The 26,290-nt window shown below is 36.0% G+C and overlaps 5 protein-coding genes across 17 annotated transcripts; 2 read left to right on the top strand and 3 right to left on the bottom strand.

Moving 5' to 3' along the window:
- Positions 1–489: 489 nt before the first annotated feature.
- On the bottom strand, positions 490–8,646 carry LOC105202704 (macoilin-1). 4 transcript variants are annotated; one of them, XM_011171341.3, is made up of 12 exons: positions 7,839–8,646; positions 6,630–6,771; positions 6,410–6,536; positions 6,087–6,216; positions 5,351–5,417; positions 4,999–5,218; positions 4,638–4,896; positions 4,304–4,543; positions 3,903–4,079; positions 2,584–2,862; positions 2,302–2,495; positions 490–2,058 (listed from the first exon to the last, which is right to left on the bottom strand). In XM_011171341.3, the coding sequence occupies exons 1-12, from the start codon at positions 7,916–7,918 to the stop codon at positions 1,796–1,798; spliced, it is 2,178 nt and encodes a 725-aa protein (XP_011169643.2). In that variant the 5' UTR covers positions 7,919–8,646; the 3' UTR covers positions 490–1,795. The 4 variants fall into 4 exon arrangements, with proteins under 4 accessions (XP_011169643.2, XP_039311686.1, XP_039311684.1 ...); XM_039455752.1 differs by lacking the exon at positions 7,839–8,646 and adding an exon at positions 6,857–7,188 and having other exon boundaries at positions 3,903–4,061; XM_039455750.1 differs by lacking the exon at positions 7,839–8,646 and adding an exon at positions 6,857–7,187.
- On the top strand, positions 6,630–13,632 carry LOC105202706 (stimulator of interferon genes protein). 7 transcript variants are annotated; one of them, XM_011171344.3, is made up of 4 exons: positions 8,984–9,317; positions 9,847–9,943; positions 11,347–11,497; positions 11,653–13,632. In XM_011171344.3, exon 4 carries the CDS (start codon positions 11,703–11,705, stop codon positions 12,795–12,797), a length of 1,095 nt encoding a protein of 364 aa, XP_011169646.1. In that variant the 5' UTR covers positions 8,984–9,317; positions 9,847–9,943; positions 11,347–11,497; positions 11,653–11,702; the 3' UTR covers positions 12,798–13,632. The 7 variants fall into 7 exon arrangements, with proteins under 7 accessions (XP_011169650.1, XP_011169652.1, XP_011169646.1 ...); XM_011171345.3 differs by having other exon boundaries at positions 9,719–9,943; XM_039455755.1 differs by having other exon boundaries at positions 9,719–10,028.
- Positions 13,616–19,953, bottom strand: LOC105202708 (eukaryotic translation initiation factor 4E-binding protein). Its single transcript, XM_011171352.3, has 3 exons — positions 19,327–19,953; positions 14,269–14,424; positions 13,616–14,092 (listed from the first exon to the last, which is right to left on the bottom strand). The coding sequence occupies exons 1-3, from the start codon at positions 19,466–19,468 to the stop codon at positions 14,043–14,045; spliced, it is 348 nt and encodes a 115-aa protein (XP_011169654.1). The 5' UTR covers positions 19,469–19,953; the 3' UTR covers positions 13,616–14,042.
- On the top strand, positions 18,556–22,227 carry LOC105202709 (cyclin-Q). 4 transcript variants are annotated; one of them, XM_011171353.3, is made up of 6 exons: positions 18,556–19,164; positions 21,027–21,160; positions 21,283–21,380; positions 21,461–21,679; positions 21,766–21,996; positions 22,080–22,227. In XM_011171353.3, the coding sequence occupies exons 1-6, from the start codon at positions 18,947–18,949 to the stop codon at positions 22,173–22,175; spliced, it is 996 nt and encodes a 331-aa protein (XP_011169655.1). In that variant the 5' UTR covers positions 18,556–18,946; the 3' UTR covers positions 22,176–22,227. The 4 variants fall into 4 exon arrangements, with proteins under 4 accessions (XP_011169655.1, XP_039311690.1, XP_011169656.1 ...); XM_039455756.1 differs by lacking the exon at positions 18,556–19,164 and adding an exon at positions 19,970–20,135; XM_011171354.3 differs by lacking the exon at positions 18,556–19,164 and adding an exon at positions 20,222–20,765.
- A 246-nt stretch (positions 22,228–22,473) lies between these two features.
- On the bottom strand, positions 22,474–24,552 carry LOC105202703 (serine palmitoyltransferase 1). Its single transcript, XM_011171340.3, has 2 exons — positions 23,261–24,552; positions 22,474–23,171 (listed from the first exon to the last, which is right to left on the bottom strand). Exons 1-2 carry the CDS (start codon positions 24,162–24,164, stop codon positions 22,660–22,662), a joined length of 1,416 nt encoding a protein of 471 aa, XP_011169642.1. The 5' UTR covers positions 24,165–24,552; the 3' UTR covers positions 22,474–22,659.
- Positions 24,553–26,290: the final 1,738 nt, after the last annotated feature.

Below are 26,290 nucleotides of genomic sequence, written 5' to 3'. Positions count from 1 at the left end.
TTATAAGAGTAAACAGATCTCTCATATAAACCGTATTATGTACCATACCTTCAATGGTCATAATTTGTCAAAGTTATGTAATAATTAGTATACAAATATGTATATGTATACGTATGTATTTATATTGTATATACATATAAATACATATGTATGCTATGTGTGTGTATATACACACAGATATATATATATATATATATATATATATACACATATTGTATACAGATGTATTTGTTAAGAATAATAATAAAAAAAAGAAACACAACTTTTAACTATGATATTATATTAATGGACGTCAAATAAGAAAAAAAAACTTTATCCATATTTATATCTAGTCACAATGTAATTTCATCAACTTTCTCAATGCTAAATAATGAAATAAATATTCCTCTTATTTAAATAAAGCAATCTTAATATGAAAATAACTTTTTTTCCATCTTTGTACTCGTAATAAAATTATTATCTTGCATTTAAACTTCTCTTTTTTTTTATCAAACATATGGCATTACATAAATCTCATATTCCAGCATGATCATGCATATGAATGCCAAGTTTCCTTTTTAATTAGATCAAGTTAACCATTACATCTTTTTATTAGCAACGAGTTTTACGAATCAATCGTTATCACATCACACATTTCTTTTACTCATATGAAAAATGCAATGGCTACTTCATACCGTTTTGAAAGCCAATACATAAAACAAAATTATTATAAACTAAAAGTATGAAAATTTAAAAGCATACAAATACGCGCATGTGTGTATGTGAGAGTATCATCGTACGAACATTACGATTATCTAAAACAAAATTTAGCGTCGTGACATTTACTTTGATCCTTCTTGGATAATGCTCATATACTTCTTTCTATGTTGTCAATGGCTATTTCTGCAAGATGATCGCATAACATAAAATGGCTCAATACGCCAATGATATTTAAATAGTTTTGTATGATGGACTAGCTTCAGTTATACGACTTGAATAAGAATGACATCTTTGACAAGTCTTCGTATATTTAGGCATATACTGCAGGAAGATCATAATACGGATATTAACTTTTCCAATTTTTCTTTCATTGTAACTTTGTTAGTAAAATTTGTTATTTTTCTGCTGCCTTACATAAAGATCGATTTGAAACATACAAATCAGAGTAGTCTGAATTAAAAAATATATATATCAAAAAATCTATATCATAACGTTAAACATATGACAAATATATAAGATAAATTTTTCAAAGTATTACTTGTATGATATAAAACCTTTTATTTTTATATATAAACCAACGATCGGATATATTGATTTTTTTACTAATTGTTAGGCATTATTATCGATATTTATACACGTACAAAGAGGATAATTATGATTTAATCGTCGTTTAGAAATTGTTATATATCCATAAGATCAACCTACAGCATAGATGTTACAAATTAAGACTGTCACTGGATTTCCTTGAGATTCTAGAAACCAGTGCCGCGTCACGTGATCATAAGTAATGTCAACGGTTCCATTCCTTTTTGAAACGACAAGACACGATACAAAACATGTTTCACGAAGTTTCTCATGGAAGACTTCCAGATTTCTTTTATATTGTGGGAGGATCCGTGTATAATAAAAAAATATGTCTTGTCTTAATGAAGACGGATGCGGAAAAGATTCAGTGTAGCTAATATCGATATATATTCCATATTTTTGCATACTTGCGAACTGAATGACAATATTTCCACGGAGAAACTTGAAACATTTTTTTGTAGTTGATGTATCTTACTATTGGGTTTCTGAGATGAGAGAAAATTCCAGTTCCTTAAGCTTCAGTCGACGCTACAAGGGAACTTTTAGGTGTGTATGCTGTCGCATTCGGATCCAAATTCGACACGGTACACCCGGGACAGGGACTTTCATTCGAACGTATTTTTGTTCCTGGTACTCTCACTTCACTATTTAAACGAAGCTTGGACGTCGCACAGGTTGGCGCTGGACCAAATGTGTCTTGTGGCATCACAGCTAAATCTTGCGCTATTTTTGTTTTCAACATCTCAATTTCTTTCTCTTGAGATCTGATTAAGCCTGATTTAACAAAAAATAATACGATACATATATTACCGGGGTAATAACAATGTGAAGTATAATATACGACTTCTATTTTCTTGAATAAATTTTTACATTCTCTTTGATTCATACTATAAAATATTAAGAAAATGATATATTTTTTGAATTCATATTTTTGAAAAATATGAATATATTTTTTTAAAAAGTAATATAAAATTAATAACACGCGAATAAAGCGTTATTTTAATTGCTATTACCTACCTTCTCGGATTTCTAATTGCCGCTTAACCTCGCCGAGTGCCGAAAAAAGATCAAGTTTTATACGTGTTTCTGCACTCAAGCTGTTTTCCAAATGTGCGTTTTTATCTTGTAGCGCATTGAGTGCAGGGAGTAAAATTTCACACTCTCTGTGATTTTCTTTACAACGCACCGCGTCATTTTCCAATGCATTACATCTGAATAAATGTGCAATAATATACCAATTTGTGCTATTTATTCATTTTAAATTATTTAAAATGTAGTCTATGTATTTGTGCTTCTTACCTTTCCTCTTTCAACTTAAGTTCTCTGCGCAGATTTTTAAGATCCTGTTCCATTTGAGATCTTCGGCTTTTACATGTGTCAGTGCATTCTTGCCTAATAAGAGGAGGAGGAGGTGGCGGAATCGCGGAACGTGCCTCTTCGGCAGCTCGTCGTGCTCTTCGTTCGGAGAGCAAGGACGCTTCGCATGCAGTGCGTTGTTTTCGCTCTTCTGCAATTCGTTTTTCCAACGATGTCATTGTTTGCTTATCCATTTGACGTGCTGTCACTAAACCATGTAATCTAGAACGTTACAAAATTTTTGTTATAAAATTTGTCAAATTTTACTAAAAAAAGTAAAAATTTTATCTCTCTCTCTTTCCCTTTTTACATTTATTAGAATTCAAAATAAAAAAAATATATAATTATATATATGTGTGTGTGTGTGCGTATCGCAGGCAATTAGCAATTTTCGGAAAATAGTAACAAACTAGGCAAATAACATTTACCTGGTTAGGTTAAGTTAAAATAAATTACATAATTTTTGTGTTTTTAATTCTAAGCTATTTGAGCAGGCAAATGCTGTTTGCCTAGTCAGTTACTATTTTCCTAAAATTGCTATTTGCCTATGACACACACACACACACACACACACACACACACACACACACACACACACACACACACACACACACACACACACACACACACACACACATATATATATATATATATATATATATATATATAATTATCAAAATAATGCATTCTATAAAAAAATTTATACATTGACAAAAATTTTTTGTTGTATAAAAATGTAAACAACAAATTTCCAACATTTGAGAAGTTTTTTTGAAGAAAGATTATAAATGTCATAAATGTAAATTATTAATTTATAATTATGGAATTTTTACTTGTGTTCACATGTGTTGTATTTTTTTAATGTAATTTTTAAAAATAAGAAGGATTAATAAATTTTTTGTATATTCTACTAAATGGTAATTTTGTCGCATAAAATTATGTAAGAAATCACTTGTAATTTTTAAACAGCTTTTAACATCCTTAATTTCGCAAACCTGTGTAATTTATATAAATAGGTGTATACATCTTGTCGAGATATTTACTAAACAAAAACATAATTTTTTTATGATACCCAAATATTACTTATATATTTAACAAAATAAAAAATAATAATAATTAGATTTATAATAAATACATCATAGTTTTTTTATAAAATTTTAAATCTACAAGTATAAAAAATATGTTCAGATACTAGGTTCTTTTTTTTACAAGTATTAAAATAAAGTATAAATTCATAATTATAATAATCCAGGTACACTTACTTGCTTTGCAATTGGTCGTTATCATGTTGAAGTTGTTGAATATCACCCTTAGCTTGTCGCTCTCCGTTGAGCAAAACATTGATTTGCGATCGTAATTCTTGTTCCAACTGCCGACTTGACTGCAAGTCTGATTTCAAACGTTTTATATCTGCCTCGAGCCTGCGACACACCAGTAACCTATTTCAACGACAAATCACATGCTGAAGAAACTGATAGGAAGCCTACTAGTGGAATACAAGGTGGTATAGGATTCGATATCTAAATGTGAAATACAATATACCAGATTTGTCATTAGAGTTTCAATCTGTGCCTTTGAAAACATGTGGGATTAGCATAATTTCTATAGCAACTTATGATATAAGAAAGTGTTTATAAGAAAAAATTCCTCTCGTATGATATACCTTTGGTAATAATCATCTTGCTGTTTCTGTTGCTCTGCTGTAGGATCACTCGTATTTTTAACTTGCCGAGTTTTACGTTCCCGTTGGGCATTGGTAGTCGATGATGAATCTCGACTTTCTTTCATGTTATTCCATTTTCCCGTTACCGAACCGTTTGTTTGCGATTTTATCGTAGTGTGTCCGCAACCCTTGATAGATTTGTCCTTTTCTACCTCATTTATGTCAAAATCATTTACAGATCTGTTTTAAAGAAATTGTGTGCCAATAAGTATCTTACATTAGGTTAAAATGTAGTTAAAAAAAGATGTACTTTTCAATATGAAATCGACCATACCCCACCCTCTCGATGAGTTGTATGTCACTGTGCGAAACTGTACTTCCATTACTGTGTATAAATCTCTTGTCACTTTTGTCCGATGGTGAATTATTTGATACATTGTGTTTATTATGTTGCTCTTCCTGCTTTTCACTCTTGTCTAAGGATTTTCTATGAGTACTCTTGGTAGTAGCACTCTGTGCTTGTGATGTGACTTGGCTACTATTGTGTACCCCGCCATTTTGTACGTTCGTTTCTATGGAATTGTTATTGCCCTCTGAAAGAACGTGCAAAAACACATTAAAATATGTATAATCTCAGATAATTACGAGAACGTACGTATTTTCACTCAAAATAGTGATTGATAATATATACAAGCTACCTCTGCTTTTTTCAGGGCTTGGATTATATTGTGGACTCAATTTGTGTGCTTGAGTTTTGACATGTTGTTCTAATGACGTAGCAGTAACCTGCGGCGTCTGTGGCTGCACTTGCGGTTGGATTTGCTGCATTGACATAGCTTGTTGCTCTAGAGGCAGTGCTTGCTGCAGTAATTGTAGGTAGAACTCGTTCTCTTTTGCCACATCTTTCTGTTTTCTCTGTCATGAGCAAAAATGAATCAAGATACATTAATATTATACATCATGAGCGCCTTGAATAAAGAAAAGCATAGGTATTTTATTAATTTTAATATTTATTAATAAATCAGTGTAAGATTGTTGAAGACTAACCTGCCTCATTCTGTAGCCTACATAGCTCTTGAAACCGAAGCCCAATGTAACTACAGGATAGCCAATGCTGAAAATACATATTATAGAAAAATTTACTTGGAGTAAATGTGAACATCAATGACTTATTCTAATAGATATATAAAGCATAATTAGGATGTTTACTTAAATTGTGTAAAAATTTTCAAATATTCCAGGAATTGTAACTCGAAATTTCAGGTAAAATTAAAGAATTTTTTAATGCAACTAAAATAAATTTATTTTATTATTTTACTTTTAATGTTTCTTAATCATGCAATCACAAAGAATTACTACTTAAGTTTTGAATAAAATTAAGATAGTACTAAAAAGAAATAATATAAACTAAATAACATCTAGCTTGCCAAAAGTATAGAATTCAAAAGTTGATTAAACGCTAATTTAAAACAATGTATTCTATCGTCACTACTTTTTTAAATAAAAACTCGCAAATCATAAGAGAATCTATACAAATGTGTCTCATATTTATTGCTAATTTTACATTAAAAAAATGACAAAATCAATTTTGTAAGAAAAGGAGATAAAGTTTCAATTTACAAGTAAAATTCCAAAAATTTCTCTGAATTCCAATAAAATCCCTTGAAAATCCATAACTTTCACGTGTAAACAAATTTCCTGAGAATTCATGATTTCTCTCAATAATAAACACTCTGATAACATTTTGATAAATTTATCTGCAAATTGAAGATAAAACTATTACCAATGTGCTGCAAACGGCCGACAGAGGTCTAGGTGAAATGGCATATGACGTAAGTCACGCAACCGCACTGCTGCTTCTATATATAGAAATAGTAGCCACAGCATCACAGTTGGTAGACACACTCCCTTATCTGTAAAATATAAATGCTCGATTACTTTTTCGTATCCATTGAAAAGAGTTCCTACAAGTAGTGTTCTAGTTCTCATAAGCATGGAAAACTATATCAATATAAAAAATATATAAATTATATTTTGTTAGATATATTACACACTTTTCCAGATTTCTAATAAATTTCTATATTCAAATAAATGTTTCTCACATACCTGTGTGCCAAACGTATTGCACCCAAACGTAAGTGCTGGCAGCAAAAAACAGCCAATGCACAGGGATGAAAAAGAAGCAAATCATGTCTGATGTAAGTGCAATACAAATAAAAAATACAGAGAAGGCCTAAAAGAGAGAGTAATAGAAGATGAGTATAATTTTTACGTGATAATGTCAAATTGCGCGACGTGAACAACTATGTAACACGCTGACACTTACCAAGCCTTGATATTTAAAGGAATCGTAAACGCTTCGGAGGAGTAGCCAGAATGGCCACAAAAATTCAAAACGGAATTCCAAAATGAAGTCTGCCAGAATCACCATGGCCCATAGTAGAAGAAACTTGAGATAAAGCAAGGTACTGAAATAAACATAGCAATTTCAATGTACGTTAACATTTGCCACTTGCTGGTTTACGTTTCACAACTACTGCTACATTTGCATACTTGACACGTTCACATTGTGTTGGCCTTAGTGAGGCCATCCATACTTTTTCTTTCAAAATATTAGATAAATGTGTTTGGACCGTGAGATACGCGATTCGAGTCGGCATTATCGAAAACTCCCTGAGAGCTTACATAACGCCAAGATCTCGTGCTCTTGGAATGGAAAAAAGGAAACGGGACGGAAAAAACCCATCGGCTATCGCATTTGTTTTACTCCGTTTTACTCCGCGCGGTGCCCGCGAATATATCGTACACAGCGCATGAAGTCATTGGAGCAACACGGGATGCTGCATACGCACACGCAAAGGGACGTTCGGAACGCAGGATGAGAGAGAGAGAGAGAGAGAGAGAGAGAAAGAGAGAGAGAGAGAGAGAGAGAGAGAGAGAGAGAGAGAGAGAGAGAGAGGAAAGCCCGGGAGGAACGCAATGGAGACACGGACGGCTCGGAAAACGTCCAATTTGGAGATAAATGTCAAGCGAGATGAGAACGGCATCGATTCGCGGATGCTCGGCATCGCGGATGCTTGGCGGCAGCGGCAGCGGCGGCGGCGTCATCGTCGTCGTCGTCGTGTCGTCGTCATCGTCGTCGCTGCCGCTACCGCCGCCGTCATTGTCATCATCATCATCATCATCATCGTCGTCGTCGTCGTCAACATCATCATCATCATTATTATTATTATTATTATTATTATTATTATTATTATTATTATTATTATTATTATCATTATCATTATCATTATCATCATCATCATCATCATCATCATCACCATCATCATCGTCGTCGTTGTTGTTTGTCATCGTCGCGACCCGTAACACTCGCGTCTTCCCGTGCGAAGAGGCGAGGGGAGGAGTAGAGGGGAGCGCGGGGAGAGGGAGAGGGGGAGGGTTTTGGTTACGTTTTTTTGATTACGGAGGAGAGACGGCCATTCCCCGACGTAGGTGCACGCATACCGCGTACGCATATGGCGGCGTGAGAATTTACCTTCCGTAGATCCCCTCGGTGAGCTTGTTGCGTTTCAAGGGCCTCCGAAGCTTACCGCACTCGACATTTCTCCTCTTCATATTCCTCACGGCACCTTTCACCACCACGCACAGGCTAAGCGACGTTTTACTCGCGGCGCGCTACGGGGGGTAAACGGAAAAAAAGCGGCCGCGGCGGCGGATATAGACACTGGGCTGCCTCCTCGGCTGCGCGCGGGGGTAACACACTCTCGCGTGCGAAAAAACTCGGGCTCGCTCGCTCTCTCGCGCGCGCGACTTCTATCAGTCTCTTTTGTTGTCATTCGTTTGTGGACAGACTCGAGGTCTCACGGCGGTTTACCAAGCAGCTGATTGGTCCATCGCGGGACATGGCGCTTTAATCAGCGACGAGAAATCACCTGCCGATTGTATTAATCGCGCGGCGTCGCGCACTACCAACACTGTCACTACTACTACCACCACCACCGCCGTCGTCGCCGCCGTCGTCGTCGTCGTCGTTGCCGCTGATGCCACTAAGACCGCCGCCGCCGCCGCCACCGCCGCCGTCGCTTCGTCGTCGTCGGCGTCGTCGTTGTTGTCCCGCCTGCGATGCGAAAGATGGCAAGATGTTCGTTGTCTCTCGTTCAAGCGTGCCGATCGCTCGCCGGTCGATTTCTCTCTCTCTCTCTCTCTCTCTTACGATTTTCCGTCGCGCGGCGCGACGAGCTCTCACGATTTCGGGCTCTCTCTCTACGAGCCTTTATCGATCGTAGATGTCTCCCGACCGTGCTGCGGTCGGTCCATCGACTCGTTTCGCTCGCGTTAGCAGCGCTCCGCGCGACCTGGCAACAACACGCGTCGCGCTTCGCTCTCCCCACCACTCCCGCTCCCTCCCGCCTATCGTCCGCCAGCGTCGCTAACCCTTTCTCACTCTTCCTCTCTCCCTTTCTCTTTCTCTCCCATTTCTTAACGCGCGCGTTATCAAGCGCAGGGTGTGTGAAAGAGAGAGAGAGAGAGAGAGAGAGAGAGAGAGAGAGAGAGAGAGAGAGAGGGGGGGGCTTCCTTCCTCGGAGAAGACTCTCAAGACTCTCGGCTCGAGGCAGCTGCGCCCGAGAACCGTTACGGTAGGTTTACGGGTTTCCTCGCGCAACCTCGCGCAACCTCGCGCAGCCTCGCGATCACGAAATCGCGACGAGTTCGTCGACAGGTGCGAGACGCGGAAGGGCGCAGACATGAAACGGGGATGCGGCGCGCCTTTGTCTCGTCCGCGCTTTCCTCCAGAGATAAGAAACCGGCTTTCCCGCCAAAAACGAGCGCTCGAGAATTCGAGAGCGACAGTTCGCGATTCTCTGGTCGCGTTGTCGGACGCGAATCGTCAGTCGCTGTACTCGCATTTTTTCCGCTGCTCCGCGAACCGAGAAATTGCGCGGTAGATCATCCTCCTTGACCTCGGTAAAGCAACGTTAAAACGCGCTGACGCTCGATATATTTACTCTATTTGGTACGACAATATTTAATGTTTTCTAAACATTAAGGATATGGCTAACCTAAAGGCTTTAAAGCTAGAAGACAATAGTATATGCTAGATATTGAATTTGCTCAATCAGATATAGTTTAGAAACGGAATGTTTAATTCTAAAATTTGTTCGAGCCAATAAAGCATATATTTCATTTGTGATTTATATTCAATCCTTTTAAATCGGCGTTCGCGGAATATATAATTTTATTTCAATCGTAGAGGAAAGTTGTCAATACTGGCATGGCTTTGCAAAGCTGCATTCAACGGCATTCTCGCATTTCTTGAAAACTATTACGTTGCATATATTAATACTGATAAAAACATCTGTTTAGATAAAGAAATACCCATAATTTATACATTCACAATTTTTTCCTATATATTAGATACTATAATACAGATGCGCGTGCTATTAAGGTTGATTGTTTACTTTTGGAAGATAAATTGCATTGTAATAAGAACTTTCTATTAATGCACATTTCTACAAATTGATATGTGCTAACTCTGACGATAGCCGCTCACGAAGTTAGCGCAACAAAAGAACCGATCAGCATCGCGGAAAAGTGACAATTGGCAGTGTGAAAGCAAAGAAAAGACGCATAAAGGCGAAGGTAATTGTATTTCTGGAAGTTGATATGAACTCTTCAAAATCCACTCAAACTTTAAGAAATATGTGTGTTGACTTACATAATCGAGGTAAAGTATCTAAATTTACGAAAAGAAGCATTAATCTTTGGATTGTACTGATCGGTGCGACATTGAAGGTTAAGGTTACTATAAGTGAGGTTAAGCTCGTATCAGACTACGCATTGAAGATTGAGATTGAAAATTAAAGATTGAAATTTGACCAATCAAAACAAGCAAATTTTAACTCTTTTTATTTTGATTGGCCAAAGCTCAATCTTTAATCTTCAATCTTCAATGCGTAGTCTGATACGGGCTTTACCAGACCTATGGTCTGTTCTTAGAACCAGTGCACTTCTCCGCGCATCGTATCGGTGCACTTTTTCGTTTATGATGCACAGCAATTTTAAGTTTCAATTTTTAATTTTATAAATTTTTTTTGTTTAATATAGAAACATATTTTATTACTTTGTTTATCAATTTATTTCACATTAATTTATCTCCTCCAACAGAGACTATGGCCGGTATTCATAGTCGATTCTTATATTTAAGATCATCTTAAGTATCATCTTAAGATGGCATCAACCAATCAGAGAGTCGTATAGCATCTTAAGACGTTACTTAAGACGATCTTGAAATAAGAATCGACTATGAATACCGGCCTATGTCTAAATTTTATCATTGCTGTCTGGGCTTTGGGTTGCCTGCAGTTTTGGGATCCAATTTCTCGCTCTTGGATCACGTTGCAAATATTAATGATTACAAAATACAAAATAATATAAAAATTGTTGCACCATCTGGTAGAAGACACTTTCTAATTTGTAATGTTTTCAAAGTTAATTATTTTTAGTCTTTATTTAAAAAATATTGAAAAACGAAGTGAGATGCCAGTATTAATGACTTTCGATCGCAAGCACACGGAGAATGAAGCTGGTCACGTAAATTGTTTATAAATAAATAATACACATTAGGATGAATGAATTGATAGATTAATATGAATATAAATTATACAAACGTTCTTCAGTTAAAAAAAGAAAATTGTACCGTTCGCCAACTGCGAATATTTACAATAATACGCGACATAACGCTATTTATTCCTCGTGTTCGCTAATTATGCAACACGGAAAAACTTCGCTCGGTTGATCGGATCCGTAATCATTAAGCTGCAACCGCTGCAACATATATGCATACATAACAAAAAAAGCGACCGAACAACTGCACGCGTTCAGCATGAAGTGTACGGCGGCGTAACGCTGGTTGGTCGACGCTTGATTGGTCGACTTTTATGCAAGTTATTTACACACACACACACACATACATATAACTGGATAAACTTTTAAACACTTCCCCTCATATTTTGATATGCATTATATATATATATCGCTTATAGAATTCGTGGAAGAGAAGGACGGGTGTGTCACTTCACGCGACAGTTCGACGAAGTCTATCAGCACGGCGATTTTTCTCTCGTGATTGAAGAGGATCGAGTCGTTCAGTTGGCGACTGGATCGACGGACTGGCGGAAGACCGGATTCATCTCGGTAACTATTATACCTAGTCGGCTGAGAGATTGAAAAGAGCTGTTTAAGTTAAAGAAAGAAGATTCTTTGAAGACGCACAATTAGTCCTCACAATTGCCGCCTTCAAAGTCTTCAGATTGAAATCGTCGTGGTCTGATTCCTTCTTTTCTCTAAAGGTCAGGGTGTAAAACTAAAGGAAACTCAATAACTGCAAGTTTTGACGAGGATGGAGAACAAATATTCATCAACTGACAGCAAGTTGAAAATCTACCTGGCGTACAGTGTCATTCTCCTCGTCCTTTTCATCTATGCCGCATACAAGGCAATGAAGGACCGAGCAATGGCATCGGTGATCGCCGTCACCTTCGTCACGTCTGTCTTCGTCGAGGCCTTCCTGATCTGCGACCTGATATTGCGTCTATGCCAGACAGTGATCTCGATCACGGACGTGGACCAGCAATCCAGAGAGAGCTTTTGGTCGATGGCAAAAGATTATTTCACCCTCAATACCGCGTCGGTAACAATTTTTGTCATCAGCACACTGCTATGCTTCTGCCTCAGCATCACCATCCGCACATGCCCATTGAATTACGTCTGGGACTTTGGGCCTGAGGTAGGATTGTCAATGATGATATTTTCCTTCTGCCTGCTCACCAGAATATGCAATCTGGCTGACTGGGAGAAGAGATCGCTTTCTGATCTCAGTGTTATGAAGGGTCTGGATTATGGCACGGGTATGGCGTACAGTTTCTACTATGGCTACCTAAGATTGATTTTACCCTCTACTGAAACCGGCAGGAAGGGAATAATTGAGAAAATCGAGACCTTTGAGGCTAATCATAACATTACATTCCCAGTACACAAGCTGTTTTTATTAATACCGTCGTCAGGATATATTCCACCAGACTTAAAGGAGGCGTCATATCAATGGATGGAGAGCACCAGCAATCTGGAAGAGGAAGAACGCAACCGAGCTGGCAATATAGGCAGAATATATCTTAACAGTGCTTACAAGATATATCTTGATGGAAGAAATTCAGGTAATGATCCAGTTTACGCGGTGGTGGAAGGTGCGTCACCTTTGTTAACGTACCACGAAGTACTGCAACACAATCATCCAGAATCCTCTGTGTACAAACGATATAAAAGTAAGATTATCGAGAGGTTTTATACAAAACTACTAGAAACTTTGCAAAGCAACCCAGAAACCAGGGATTTATGTGAATTAATTTATTACAACGATTACGACGCAAATGGTGATAAAGTTAATGTTGCAAAAATAATATTAGAAAGGATATCCAAAATAAAGAAATCTGCATAAGTACTGAAAGAGATTAAACGACATGTATGTGTCCTTTACTAAATTTTATATAAATGTATACTTGATACTGCGCTACTTTGATACGATTATTCGTACTATTTTGTATTTATATATTTTGTTAAGACATGAATTTATTTAAAATTTATCTGTAATACAAAACCAATATAAGCATTGCGTTTGATGAAATATCCTACTTTGCCAAAGAATTGTAGTGTTTACAAAGCTAATTTTATGTATAACGTTTTAATTATATATTATTTATAAATAAATTCTTTAGCACAACTGATTGAATTTATTATTATGAAAACATACATAGCGTTCAAGTATACATTTTAATAATTATGTTTAATTGTTATGTTGTTTTAAAACACGTATATATAATATTCTCTTTTTGTTTCTACATACATACACACACACACACACACACACATATATATAAATTTTTTTACTTGCTCTCGGATTTTAAGTTAATTTTTCTAACAGATTTTTGAGATACTGGTGAAAAGTACTGTGACTGCAGCTACATGTTTTTTTAGATTAACATTTTTTCGAAGAATATCGACAGTTTTTTTATATTATAACACGAATATAAAATTTTATAAAAATGTATAATTAACAAAACTATACGAAGCTTTATTTTACTACACAATTTTCTTATTATATATGTACAATGTTTACATATACGACTTGGTCGATCTTAAACTGACACAAGATATTTTTGCTCAAGAATGCAGTTACGATACTTTTCATTGCTCAATTTTCATATTTTATGTACTTAAATATTGTTATACGCGATGTACAAAATAATAACAGTAAAATTTGTATATGTATAAAACATGTATCATTTATTTATAGATACAAGTTCCTTACGAAACACGTTAAAAATCAACGCGTTAGCCATTTTTAAAAGGAAGACAAATCGCTAATGTCGCACGCGGACATGAGCACCTTGACATCCACGGTCGTTCTTTATATGTAAATATACGTATTACGCTGGTTGATAACTAGCGTCAAGAATTAAATGATTTGTATACAATACATATGAATAAGAATATGGCCTTCCGTCAAGAAAAAAATCTTTTAAAGATTTATAATTCTTAATAAGACCACTGGTAAAAAGGCACAGAATTAAAGCGTGTCAGCCATATTACTCCGTGCGATTGTCATCGGACTGATCGACAATACTCTCGAGCATGGCTACAAACACATTTCGATCGTTGTGAACGACAGCACGGTGTATTTGTCTCACATATCCATCTCGAACTGCTCCGCAGATTCCTCGATCACCAGAGAGTCTGTAATACGTCACGCAAACGTGAGAAAACGCATTATTCTTTAACGTATTATTGTAGAATCATTAACATAGAATATATATTTTCTGAATAACGCACTGATCATTCTATATTTTTTATTAGGGAAAAGCAGGAGCTACGTGAGAGGAATAGATTTTAGAAATATAAAGCGCACTGACCTTTATTAATAATTTTGGCGGGATCTTTCGTGATGGCCGGCGTGTTGCCCTTCAGCAATTCCGACGGTATGGTCATCGTATTTCGCGGTGGCGTTCGCGATATCGGCGAATTCCGCAGGTTCATCAGAAACGCACGTTCGTATACGATGCGAGTACCTGCGCAGAGAATGCAAAGATTTAATTATTCGTGGAATCTGTAATTATAATGAAGCTACACTTCGCTTGGGTATGTGTTAAATTTTCATTATATATGAAAATATTCATGAATGTTAAGTTGACCAAGAAAACGAGTAGAGGCATATGTGACAAAAAGAAACTTAACGTATCCGATTTGTATCGATTTGTATCGTTATGTACAACTTACATACGCACTTCTCATGATAAAAAATATCTGATAAGGCCACGATAACCATTGGATAAAGTTGAGTTGGTTTTATCGCAAATTCGACATAATCGTAATTTTTGCTAATTAAGATTCGGAAGAAGGAAAAATTTCGATGAATGCGAGTAAGATCGGTAACAGAATAATTTGGATTTGAAACAGATTGGTACAATGAACCGATTTTCAAGATAAATTCGGCGGAACGACGATGATACGCCAAAACGACACAATGGCTCGACAGTTATACGAAAAGCGGCGCGCACTGCCTATTTATACAAGTGTATTTCTGTACATTGGACACCTACCTAACTTGAAAGGAGTGTAAGGGTCGGCGAGGATGCCAAAACATAATCACAAAGAGCTACGGAGATACGCGCGAAACAAAGTCGACGAAGAGACGTTAGAATTTCTTTGTGTAAGTCACGTACGTTTTAATCCGCGTCTTAACAAAAGTCTTTTTATATTTCTTCTGCATTGTTCTATTCTGTTTTTATTTTAGTACAAGATAAAGTCGTGCTGTCTTAAAGAGGAAGCTTAAACATTTATTTCGCAAAATTCTCTTTCAGCAACACGCGCAGCGTAAATATACAGAGAGGAAGGTTGTATATGTTAAAAAAAAATGTTAAGTAACTAAACTATAGATCAGTCCTATAAAAGGCGCTACAATATTATTTAATATTAAATAATATTGCTAAAATTTTGTTTAATGTCAATAAAAAGTGAGTTATATATCCATTTCCGATAATATTGTATGAATATTATAGGAGAAGTAAATAATATTATTTACTTTAATATTTTAAATTATCAGGAATATTATAATTTTAAATGTAATAATTATAAAGTTTACAAATATTTTATGCATAGTAATTTACATTAATTTTTTAACAAAAGTAATATCCGTAGAACATTTTCATAATATTCTATGAACATTGAAATAATATCCTACGAATATTATATACAGCGGTCATATAACATTAATACAATATTTCTATAATATATTTTCGGAATATTTTAATATTTTAATTTTTTAATAACATTCGTATAATATTCTAGGAATATTGTTGCGTTTATAGGGAGAAACCACGTGAGTGTACAATCAACTTTCTACGATCACAAATGTCTTTCTCTTCTATTCAGCCAAATTTGCCAACCTAAACCTAAACCTAAACCTAAATATAAACAACGATAATAAAGACAGGATTCATTGCGATTTTGCGCGGCGATTCCGCGGCCATACCACGCGTCCATCCGCGAGGCGGCCGCCTATCGACCGTCATTGTTTACGTGCTGAGATGTTACGCGAGATTTACGAATGCGCGCTCACCGTCGCGGCTAAAGTTATCTCGAAGGTCCGACCATTTTCTCACTGTTTACCCTTGTTTTTCAGATCGCCGTGACTTTTTGCGCGCCGCGCTGGCGTGGCGCGAGCGATAAACATTACGCGTCACCGATTACCCATTGGACGACGTTCAGGCATATATCGCGCGCACGCACGCACGCACGCATTAATTCGGCCTTGGCGCTCCACTGTTTAACGTCCCAGGAAACAGTGCGGGGCATGGAACAAAAGCGCGTGTGCCGAGTGCACGCGACCTGGTTCACCTGGACTTGTACTGATAATCTCGATAGCGTTTCACTTGCGATCATGTAAAAAAAAAAAAGGGGAGGGGGAGAAGAGCGAGAGAGCAGCCAACTGTATCGCCACACATGTGGTTCATGAATTATCTATATCTCGACCAGATTTTTTTTATGACTTTTATCCAGTTATTTCCAACTCGAACTGACGACAGAGAGATTTTTGGGAAAACCAAGAAACAAATCAGAAAAGCAATTGCTTATCGATGTCTTCTAAAATATGAAGATTTAAGAATGTCTCTATCCAGGATCGTCTACTTTCGTTATGTAAATCGATTTCGGAAGGAACGAGATTTATCCGAACGAGAATATTAAAAACGGATACTTAAACGTATGCGTATCGGATGGCTTAGATTGCGATAATATAGATTTAAAAAAAGATCAGAAAAAACTCTCTTATAACGTTGCGAACTCTTTGTTAAGAACAAGCGAGATAAACAGATCAGAGTTATCAGAGAATAAAGAGATATTCGAAAAAAATATATCATTTTTGAATCTTATTCGATTTCTTCGATGATTTTTCAAGTTAAAATGGAAAAAACAACACCGACCAAATGGCAAATTTGATGACAACGCATTCTTGCAATTTTTTCCATTTTTAATATCAGATGACATTTTATTAAATCTTAAGAGCAAACTTGTCTCTACTTGAAACATTATCTGCGAAATAAACTGCAGTTGTTTATCAACAGCGATTAATAACTGAAAATGGTGTTAGTCATCGTTCCAAACAATTGCGCGCGTGGAAAAAGTCGCCTTGACATTGAAAGAATGTGCAGGTCGAAGGAAGTGACGAGACACCCAGCATAATTTTATTCCGCATTTTTTTCCTTTTTTTTTCTTTTTGCGTAACCGATTTGCTTATGGCTCGCCTTCTCTTCGCTCTTCCTCCCGATCGAAGTGACGCGCGTACGAAGAAGTGTAAACATAAACGCGATAAGTTATCCTTCTATCGTCCGCTAAAAACGCAATAAGTAGAGCCTGTATTCGACATATTGTGCGTTCAATGTCGTGTCCGGCGATCTAAACTTTAGCTTTAATAAGTTTAACCCTTCAAGACAGAGTAGGATGGAGATCTGTCGGTGCGTTGTCATTTGGAGTTTTACCTTTATTACTTTTAACAAATAATAACTTTTTCCTTGAGAGAAAAAAAATTTTTCACTTTTTCATTTTGTTGAAATTTAACTCATTTCCTCCGGGTACAACATTGTTTATTACCAAGCGATAGTTAAGAAAATTAACGTGGTGACACATTGGAAAAAAAACATGTATTATATTTTGTGAATTCACATTTACTTGACACTGTTATCTTTACACGTAACATATAATGAGTGTAAAAAGTCCGTACAGAATATTTTTTAAACCTTATTTTTACAAAATAAATATTAATTAGCAATTTATTGAATATATATAAATACAGGATATCTTATTTTAAAAAATGTGCTTAAAAAAAACCCAACGCGTTTTAAAGGAAAAAAAATGTTCCACACAAAAATTACGGTTTGAAGGGTAACAAATAATGGTAAAATCAATTTTTCCGAAAATTGACACAATTTTTTTGTAGACGAAATACAACCTTTGTTTGGAACATTATTTTTGATACGCGTTTTTTTTAAGTTATTTAAGCATATTAAAATAGGATACTCTGTATATACAATTTATTATATTCATTATCAATAAATAGCTAAGAATGTTTTCTTTGTAAAACTTATAAAAATATCCCTTGTACTTTTTTACTATATGTAGTTAGTTTTTTATACAAGACTTTATTAATAATACATATGTAAGCAGAGTTGAGTAAGTTAACATATTTTTTTAACTAAATTAAGTTAATGTTTAATAAAATTAATATAATTACGTTAAAAGTTGTATAAACAAAAAATTTGTTAAAAATTAAGTTAAATTAAAAGTTAATTTTGGAAATCATATTAGAGAAATTCCTACATTTTTAAAGTTAGATTACTCAAATCAAATAGAATATGAATCATCACACTTAATATTTTATTAAAATTATAAAAAAAATACTTTTTTACATAAAAAAACAATATTTCTCTGTTATATAAAATAAAGAGTGTTTTTTTTTTAATATGAAAAAGCATCTCTCTTTTATCATTTTTTTACGTAAATAATTTTTTAATTTGAGAAAAAAGTTAATAAATTAAAGTTTATGCTTTTAAAAGCAACTAGTTAAAGTTAAAAATTAAATCGATTAAAATTAACTAATTCAAGTTAAAAGTTATCAACTTTTTAACTAGTTACCATCCAACCGTGAATGTGAGTTTACTCGTATATCAACAATCAATAAATAACAGATTGCACAAAGAAGAGGCCACTCAAAGGGTCATTAGAGATTTTTGACTAACGATCTGTCGGGTGTCGCTCCGCATATCTGTTACGGATTAACGTCAAGGCTGCGCGTTATCGCGAGTTGATAATTAACTGGCCACTTCGGCGAGATATAATTTCGCGTGCGACGCAAAAGTCGCAGATATTTTCCACGCGGGCGGGCGATCAACAAACCCGCGCGCCGAAACACGCAATTACGTAACGCCGCCGCCTGGGTCTGGTTGCTATCGAGTCTCGTGCGCGCGTGTATATGCGTGTGTGCGTGCGTGCGTGCGTGCGAAAGAGAAAGATATGATCGCACGCGCGTAAATATCGATGGCCTTGACGACGTCTTTCGCACGTGCGCATGTTCATTTTGTTCACCGAGATGACGCGCATGACTTCACAAGTGAAATCGAGACAAAATCGAGAGGAAATTGCGAATTTTCGATCTTTCCTTCGATCCTTGGGAGCGCGAGTGCGAATCCCGGGTGTGCGCGATCTTTCACGAACTTTTCAAGAAATCTTTCCTTCGCCTCGTCCGTCGCTCGCCGGTAATTGTTTTTATTTAGCGTGATCTTTCCCTTAAACGTAAATGCGCGCTCTTTGCAACGAACTGCGGGACCACGGAAAGCCGCTCGGAGTAACCCGGGATCCGCGAGAGCGAGGTTAGGGACAACATCGTGACGGGAAACGCGAGGGACGGATACACTGACCTCCCGGCGTCGTGGAGTAGAGCGTGCCCCCGGGGGTGGACGAGTAGTCCGCCGGTAGCTGGTTGGGATCGTGGATGACGATCCTCTTGGATGGTATGCTCTGGCTCTGAGTGGCCTGTCTAGCGATGGGAGAGGCCGACATCTCGTCGCACGATTTACGTCTCTTCTTCGATGTGTCGCGGACTTTCCGCGCGTCGATTTCGACACGTTTTTTTTTCTTTCTCTCTCCTTTTTTCTTCCCTTCTCGCGTCACGGTCACGTTCGCCGGCAGGGGAAACAAAGATGAGGATTCTCCGTCCGGCGTTGCTACTAGCGATAAGCGGCGCGCCCGTTGCGTAGTAAACGAGACTCTCTTTCTCTCTCGAGGGTGTGCAACAGTGTGCAACGCGATCTCTAATGGAGGACGAAACGCAAGGATCGTACGATTCTATGAATACCGGCTCGAATGCTTCTCGCTCGTTGGTTGGAGTCGCGGGCCAGGACTGATTCACGCGCGATTTCACGGTGCAAATTTTAACACGAGTTTCGGGATTTCGATGCGCGCGCGATTGCTCAATGCCGTCAACGCGACATAACCTACGAGACGGACGACGGCGACGTAATGGTAAACTCGTCTCACGCAACGTGTCGCGGAATGCAACAAGCCAACGTCCGCTTATATAAGTCGTTCGCGCCCCTTCTTCCATGCGTCAATTGTTTGGTTGCGAGGGAAAGGCGAGATAAGTGCATCGATGTGCGCAGACTCGCGAAAAACGCCTGATGGTTGAATAAAGGGAAAGAGGAGGGAGGAAAAAGTGTGTTAATAAAAGGTTCGTTCGTGTCGCATGCTCCAACGTGCTCCAATACGTTTGCGCAGTTTGTCGTAAATGCAAACAAACTTAAAGCCCATTCTACAATAAGCTATTAAGCCTGTTTTACAATGCGTCGTATGACGGTTGCATAAGCCGCAGGAATTGACCAATCACAGTTGAATACTCTCCTCACGTTTGACTATGATTGGTCAATTCTTATGCCTGACACTTATGTCATCGACCAATAGCTCATTGTAGAAAGATCATAAAGGTCGGAGCACAAACTCTTGCATAACGCATAAGAGAATGAACCAATCATAATCCTTTATTTCCCTTCCAAGAAAGAAATGAAGGACTCTGATTGGATCTTTAATCGGAGTTGATAAGACTGGCATAATACATTTTACTGAAAACATAATGGCGATATATCGAGGCTCATAGGTATCCACTTGTATCGTATCCAGTGTTGGTTTGCGTCTCTTGTACCTGAATGAGAGGGAAACTAGATTTTTTCGCTAAGCGCGTTTACGATTTTTAAACAAGACCTTTTTCTGCAAAGACAAGTGTGTCCGCGATGAATCCCTCAGAGCCAAGCGGCACCGAGACTCTCAGGTACAATGAGTTCACATTGGATGACACTGACATAAGGTTATACCACCAATTTACTTTTGACAGATCGAAACCTTTGTAATATTTTTGCAACACAATGTAATTCTTTACACATTTGGTATTAAAATACTTTATCGTCTAAGTTCTTGTAATTCTAACAATCGCTGTTAAATCCACTTTGTAAGTTGCATGCTGAAGTTTATTATTAATATTATTATTGTTATTGTTTCCATAGCAAGTTTTATCGAATATCGCTATTCTTTTTTTTTATGTTTAATACATAATACCATATCTTTTTAGCTCCAAGATGAAAGACGTGATCGACGTTCTCGCAATGCAGCGTGAAAAAAGAAATACATTACAAAAAAGCATTACAATCGATTATACCAAGTCCAGTGACAGCTTCACTGTTTCACGATTTATCTTCGAATGCGGTATGTTAATTATAACGATAATTTTATCATGGAAAGTTATCGGAAAGTTGTCGGTCTTGCCTTAAAAAATTACCAAGATCATAAGGTAGTCTCTAATGAAAGGCTTGTCCATACAATTATAGGTTTGAAATTAGAAACTCATCCATTAACAGTAGCTACTGCTGCGACGCTTTATCACAGATTTATTAAAGAATCTACAGCACAAGGATATGATCATTATGTAAGAATTAATTACAATGTAACTATTTCAAGACTGTCGATATATATTGTTCTTAATAATTTATGACAAATTGTTTTCAGCTTATAGCTGCAACTTGCCTTTATCTGGCTGGTAAAGTTAAGGATGACACACTGAAGATAAGGGATGTGATGAATGTATCCTATAACACGCTTCACAGAGGATCTCAACCGCTTGATCTCGGAGATCAGTATTGGAGTATGAGAGATGCGATTGTTCAAGCAGAACTTCTCATCATGAGGATGCTCAAGTTTCAAGTCACTCCTGTGCATCCGCATAAAGTAATGTATTGCAAATATTGTTAACTGAATACATAACGTTTATATGTGTGATACCACATGAATAATCATATTATGTCTTGTTACAGTATATGCTTCATTACTTACGATCATTACAAGCCTGGTTTGGCGAAGAGGAGTGGTCCAAGTATCCGGTCGCCAAAACAAGCATGGCACTGCTGCAAGATTTCCATCATTCCCCAGCTATCCTTGACTATCCGCCGAATTTAATAGCGATAGCTTGCATCAATTTATCATTGCAAATTTATGGCGTGGTTGTACCTCTGATGGACGAGTGTGATCAACAGCCATGGTTCAACGTGAGTACATGATGTTCAATATATATCCGCGTTTTGTCTGCATGAGGCAGTAGATTTGTGTGTTAATTATTTTGTTACCACAGGTTTTCTGCAAAGATTTAGCGAGAGATAAGTTGTGGGAAATTATGGAAAGAATCATGGGGGCATACGACGATGAGCCTGAAACTAGAGACAACTAATAAGCGCGCATCTGTATCTAATTGCAATAAAGTGTTTTCCGTACATTATGAATTGTTGCAGTTGCATTATGCAGGCCTAATTATATGAACTGAATTTCGCAAATTTTTCTTATTCATTATTTAAATAATTTAGAAAAATTTATTTTATAATATTAAAGTACTATAATTTATTTAGTTATAAACATTATTTTTTTATCGTATTGTACACATTTAGATTTTAGAGTTAGGTCTTCAAAGTTGAATTAAATTTTTTTTTTGGCATATGTATTTTGTAAATCAAGCATAGTCTTTATAGTCGTAATTTTTACATCATTTATTTTTATTTTAACACTGTACAAAGAAAGAAGAGTATTTACTATGATTTAAGGTACCTGTGTAACTTGTGTTGATATGGCCTAAGATATTTATGTAAATATCAGATATACATTTTTAGTATACAAGATCAACGGATCTTTAAATCTTTTTTAAGATTCTTTTATTTCAGTCATAAAAAAGGCAACAAAACTTCTTCTGTACATTTTTTCAAAGTATTTATCGCAAACTTGATATCATTGTCATCCAGACTAGCAGATATACAAAGTCTAAGACTAGGTCTAGGCAAAATTCTTTCCGCCTCTAAATAGGCAGGCAATATAATCGCTAAATTATTTTCTATACATTTATTAGAGATTGCAGTTAGTAATTTTTCCTCGGTGGCACGATCTTTCTGCTCCTTTAAATATACATGCTTCAAAGGTGATTTTGGGGAACTAGTACATTTCAACATTGGAATTTCTTTCAGACCATTATCCATCAATAAGGTGTTGTTGCTCAAAGATTGAAATATTTCCAAATTATTTTCAATTTTGTCCAAAGAAGTGATAGCTGCAGTTGCTAGGAGGGGTGGCTGAGACGCTGAGAAACAATAGCCAAGACCAGATAAACGTTGATGATCAACGATGAAGGATGTGCCCACGCAAAAGCCTCCGATAGTTCCTATAGCACATTCTAAAGAGCCTAAAGAATATATAGATCTATATTATTATACATGCATTTGTGCCAGACTAGTAATGAAATAAATTTGACTTTAGTAACATTTTTTTTACCCATTATCATGTCAATTTCGTTTCTAGGAATGTTGTAGTATTCAGTAACGCCTCTTCCACTCGGACCAATGGTACCGAACGATATCGACTCGTCGATGAAGATTCTCAATTTGTATTTTTTACAAAGATCCAATAGTTCTGGTAGAAGACAGATGTTCCCCGTGTTCATATAAATACCTTCTATAATCAGAAAGCGTCTAATCTTCACTGCCTTTTTGGGATTCTTTTTGTCCACTTCGTTCTGTTTCATCAAAAGATTATGTAGATCCTGAACATTGTTGTGTTTAAAGTACCTGATATTTCCTCGTGACGCATCTAGCCCTTTCTGTATGGCGAAATTTACTTGCTCATCCACGAATATCAAGTCCTTACGCTTGCAATAAGCTGGGATCGCGGATGCTAAAGTGGCAAACCCATAGGAATATATTATAGCTTCCTCCATGCCCATGAATTTGGCCAGACGATCTTCCAGTTCGAGATGTACGTCGACGGTTCCATAGAAACCTCGTGGTCCGCACGATCCAACGCCGTACTTGTTTATAGTCACCACCGCTTTTTCCGTTAGCTCCGCGTTACCGCATAGACCCAGGTAGTTATGCGTACCTAAGTTGAGGCAATTCTTGCCGTCGACCGTCACCCATTTTCCGACTTTGGAGGTGACGCGTCTGGGACTCAGCAAAGGATGATCTTGCGGTGATTCCGTTACGAGAGACTCCGGCCGCCATTCCGCTAATTTTTTCTCAACTAGCTCTTCCGAGGGTACCGAATCGTGGCTGCCACTTCGTCTCTTAGAAATAAACCACACTATCCAAAGCACCAGGACTGCCTCCAGCAAGGTGTGATAATGCGGCAAGGTGTTTCGCAGAACCTCCACCGATTCGACGAACAGGAGCTTCGTGTTCATTTTTCTTGACTGGTCTGAGTGGTATAGGCACTTTCGTATGATGAACTCTTCATTAATTAAATTTATGTCTAGTTATGGTCAACGTATGACGAACGAACTGATAACGATAAGCCGAATTATCATGTGTCAACCTCCGCATGCCTCCGCAGCCTTCGCGCCAATGAGGTTAAATTGAATCCATAGTTCGTTCGAGCCTTTAGTTGGCTTATATAAGAGCGAATAACAGCCAATAATAAACGAATTTGTATGTTAGTGCATTATTAATGCCTGTAAAAAGGCACCAATCGCGTGACTAGGGTGAAGAACATAGCAATATGGCATTCGGCATTAGACACGTGATTGGTGTATGTCTCGTTGCGCATGAATACGTGCAGATTATCTACTGAATAAATTATAACATAATGGATGTTGCAACTTTGTGAGATCGGGAAATTTTACGACAGATTGTGTTTGTGAGACAAATAAAAAGAAGTACTCATATTTATTATAATGATTGGAAAGCCAGATATTGCGAAATTCGAAGTATTATATTGTAATTTCGTGCGACATATAATTTAAAATCTTATGAATATTATTTTGGTGAGACGAATAAATGATATGTGCAAGATTGGGCAGTAATTAATTAAAGAGATAGAAGTTAAAGAATAAAGTTAAAAAGTTAATAACTTTTTTAATTTATAATAACTTTTTTAATTTATAATTATTTTAAAACACAAATTTAATTTATTTTAATTAAGTCAAGCTCGTGTGAGCGTTATATAAATTATAAAAACCAGAAAAAAAATAATTCGAGTACATTAATCAATCAAACGCGTTTGATTGATGTTGGACATATTATTACAGTTAATTTATATTGAAATATACTAATTTGTAAGTTCACTGATGAAGGCTCTGTGCAGCAAGAAACGCGATTGATTAATGTATTCGTAACTAATTTTTTTCTGATTTTTATAATTTATGATATTGTAGAAGTCTATTTATGATATTGTAGATGTCACTTCTCTAAGTGTATTTTTCGGAATAAAATTCGCTCGTTAAAGACCTAATTATTTGTGTTTACTGTTAATTTATTTTAATTTCTTTCCTAAGTTAAAAATTTATGTAAAAGAAAAAAATTATAAAAAAATGCATTCCACATAAAAAAACATTTCTTTGTTATTTCATATAAATTTAATTTGCATTAACATTAATATTTAATTTACATTAAATAAAATATTAAAATTATTTGATGATCTACTTTGATGATGTTATAATTGTTTTCTGAGTAACCTATTTTTAAATATTACAAATAATTTCAAATTTATTATACTTAAATAAAAATTCTTTTCAAAATTAACTTTTAACTTAATTTAATTTTAATTTAATTTTAAGGTAATTTTTAATTAAGTTTATTTTTTGTTTAATTTTTAATGTAATTAAATTAAGTTTATAAACTATTAATTATATCTTTAACTTAATTTAGTTAAGAAAAAATTAATTTATTCAAACTTTGAACACATGTATCATGAAATAAAACACATCATATTTTTCAAAAATTTTTTATATTTTTAATTTACAAAGATTTAATTTTCTGAAAAAATGTCTTAATATTTTTTATTTATTTCAAGTTTTCTTTGAAAATTAAGAGGAATACCTCGAAACACCGATCCCATTACAGAATAAATTAATTTTCGAATTGGTTGATAGATGACAAAATCCTTTTGTAGAATCACCGACGAGAGACTATTAAAGACCGTCAACCCTGGGTAAATTTTCGAGGCTGTTACTGGGGCCCCAGGGGCCCGGCGGTAATTGAAGAGCAATGACGTTATCGACTATATGATTGTTGATACAAATATTTGAGTAATACGTTATTAAAATTTTGATTTTTTTATTATACAAATACTTCATAAGCAAATATGCATACTTATATTTAATAATATCATTATATATTGCTTTAAAATTGTAATTCTTTTTGATCAGTTATTATCTCTGTCGATAATCAAACTTGGATGTTAACATCAAAACTGCAATTTTTAATAAAAATCGAGAATTTTTGGATTACAAATACATAAGCATATCTATAAAACTTCAAGATAACAATAAATTATAAAATTAGCACTGTATTGTCAGTTTATCATTAAAAA

The sequence above is a fragment of the Solenopsis invicta genome, chromosome 12, assembly GCF_016802725.1.
Source record: "Solenopsis invicta isolate M01_SB chromosome 12, UNIL_Sinv_3.0, whole genome shotgun sequence".
In the NCBI taxonomy this organism is placed as follows: domain Eukaryota; kingdom Metazoa; phylum Arthropoda; class Insecta; order Hymenoptera; family Formicidae; genus Solenopsis; species Solenopsis invicta.
This window is presented reverse-complemented; position numbering and strand designations above follow the sequence as displayed.

What these genes read in the sequence shown, in the direction of transcription:
- LOC105202704 (XM_039455750.1), bottom strand. Translation starts at nt 6,963, where the DNA reads ATGCCGACTCGAATCGCGTATCTCACGGTCCAAACACATTTATCTAAT. An exon ending in CCTTTAAATATCAAGGCTTG is followed by an intron (nt 6,537 to 6,629) that starts GTAAGTGTCAGC and finishes TCTCTCTTTTAG; the next exon opens with GCCTTCTCTGTATTTTTTAT. An exon ending in CAACTCATCGAGAGGGTGGG is followed by an intron (nt 4,544 to 4,637) that starts GTATGGTCGATT and finishes TCTTTAAAACAG; the next exon opens with ATCTGTAAATGATTTTGACA.
- LOC105202706 (XM_011171348.3), top strand. Translation starts at nt 11,703, where the DNA reads ATGGAGAACAAATATTCATCAACTGACAGCAAGTTGAAAATCTACCTG.
- LOC105202709 (XM_011171353.3), top strand. Translation starts at nt 18,947, where the DNA reads ATGGCCTTGACGACGTCTTTCGCACGTGCGCATGTTCATTTTGTTCAC. An exon ending in CTCCTGTGCATCCGCATAAA is followed by an intron (nt 21,680 to 21,765) that starts GTAATGTATTGC and finishes GTCTTGTTACAG; the next exon opens with TATATGCTTCATTACTTACG. An exon ending in ATCAACAGCCATGGTTCAAC is followed by an intron (nt 21,997 to 22,079) that starts GTGAGTACATGA and finishes TTGTTACCACAG; the next exon opens with GTTTTCTGCAAAGATTTAGC.
- LOC105202708 (XM_011171352.3), bottom strand. Translation starts at nt 19,468, where the DNA reads ATGTCGGCCTCTCCCATCGCTAGACAGGCCACTCAGAGCCAGAGCATA. An exon ending in CTACTCCACGACGCCGGGAG is followed by an intron (nt 14,425 to 19,326) that starts GTCAGTGTATCC and finishes TTCTCTGCGCAG; the next exon opens with GTACTCGCATCGTATACGAA. An exon ending in CGCCAAAATTATTAATAAAG is followed by an intron (nt 14,093 to 14,268) that starts GTCAGTGCGCTT and finishes GACGTATTACAG; the next exon opens with ACTCTCTGGTGATCGAGGAA.
- LOC105202703 (XM_011171340.3), bottom strand. Translation starts at nt 24,164, where the DNA reads ATGAACACGAAGCTCCTGTTCGTCGAATCGGTGGAGGTTCTGCGAAAC. An exon ending in CGAAATTGACATGATAATGG is followed by an intron (nt 23,172 to 23,260) that starts GTAAAAAAAATG and finishes TATATTCTTTAG; the next exon opens with GCTCTTTAGAATGTGCTATA.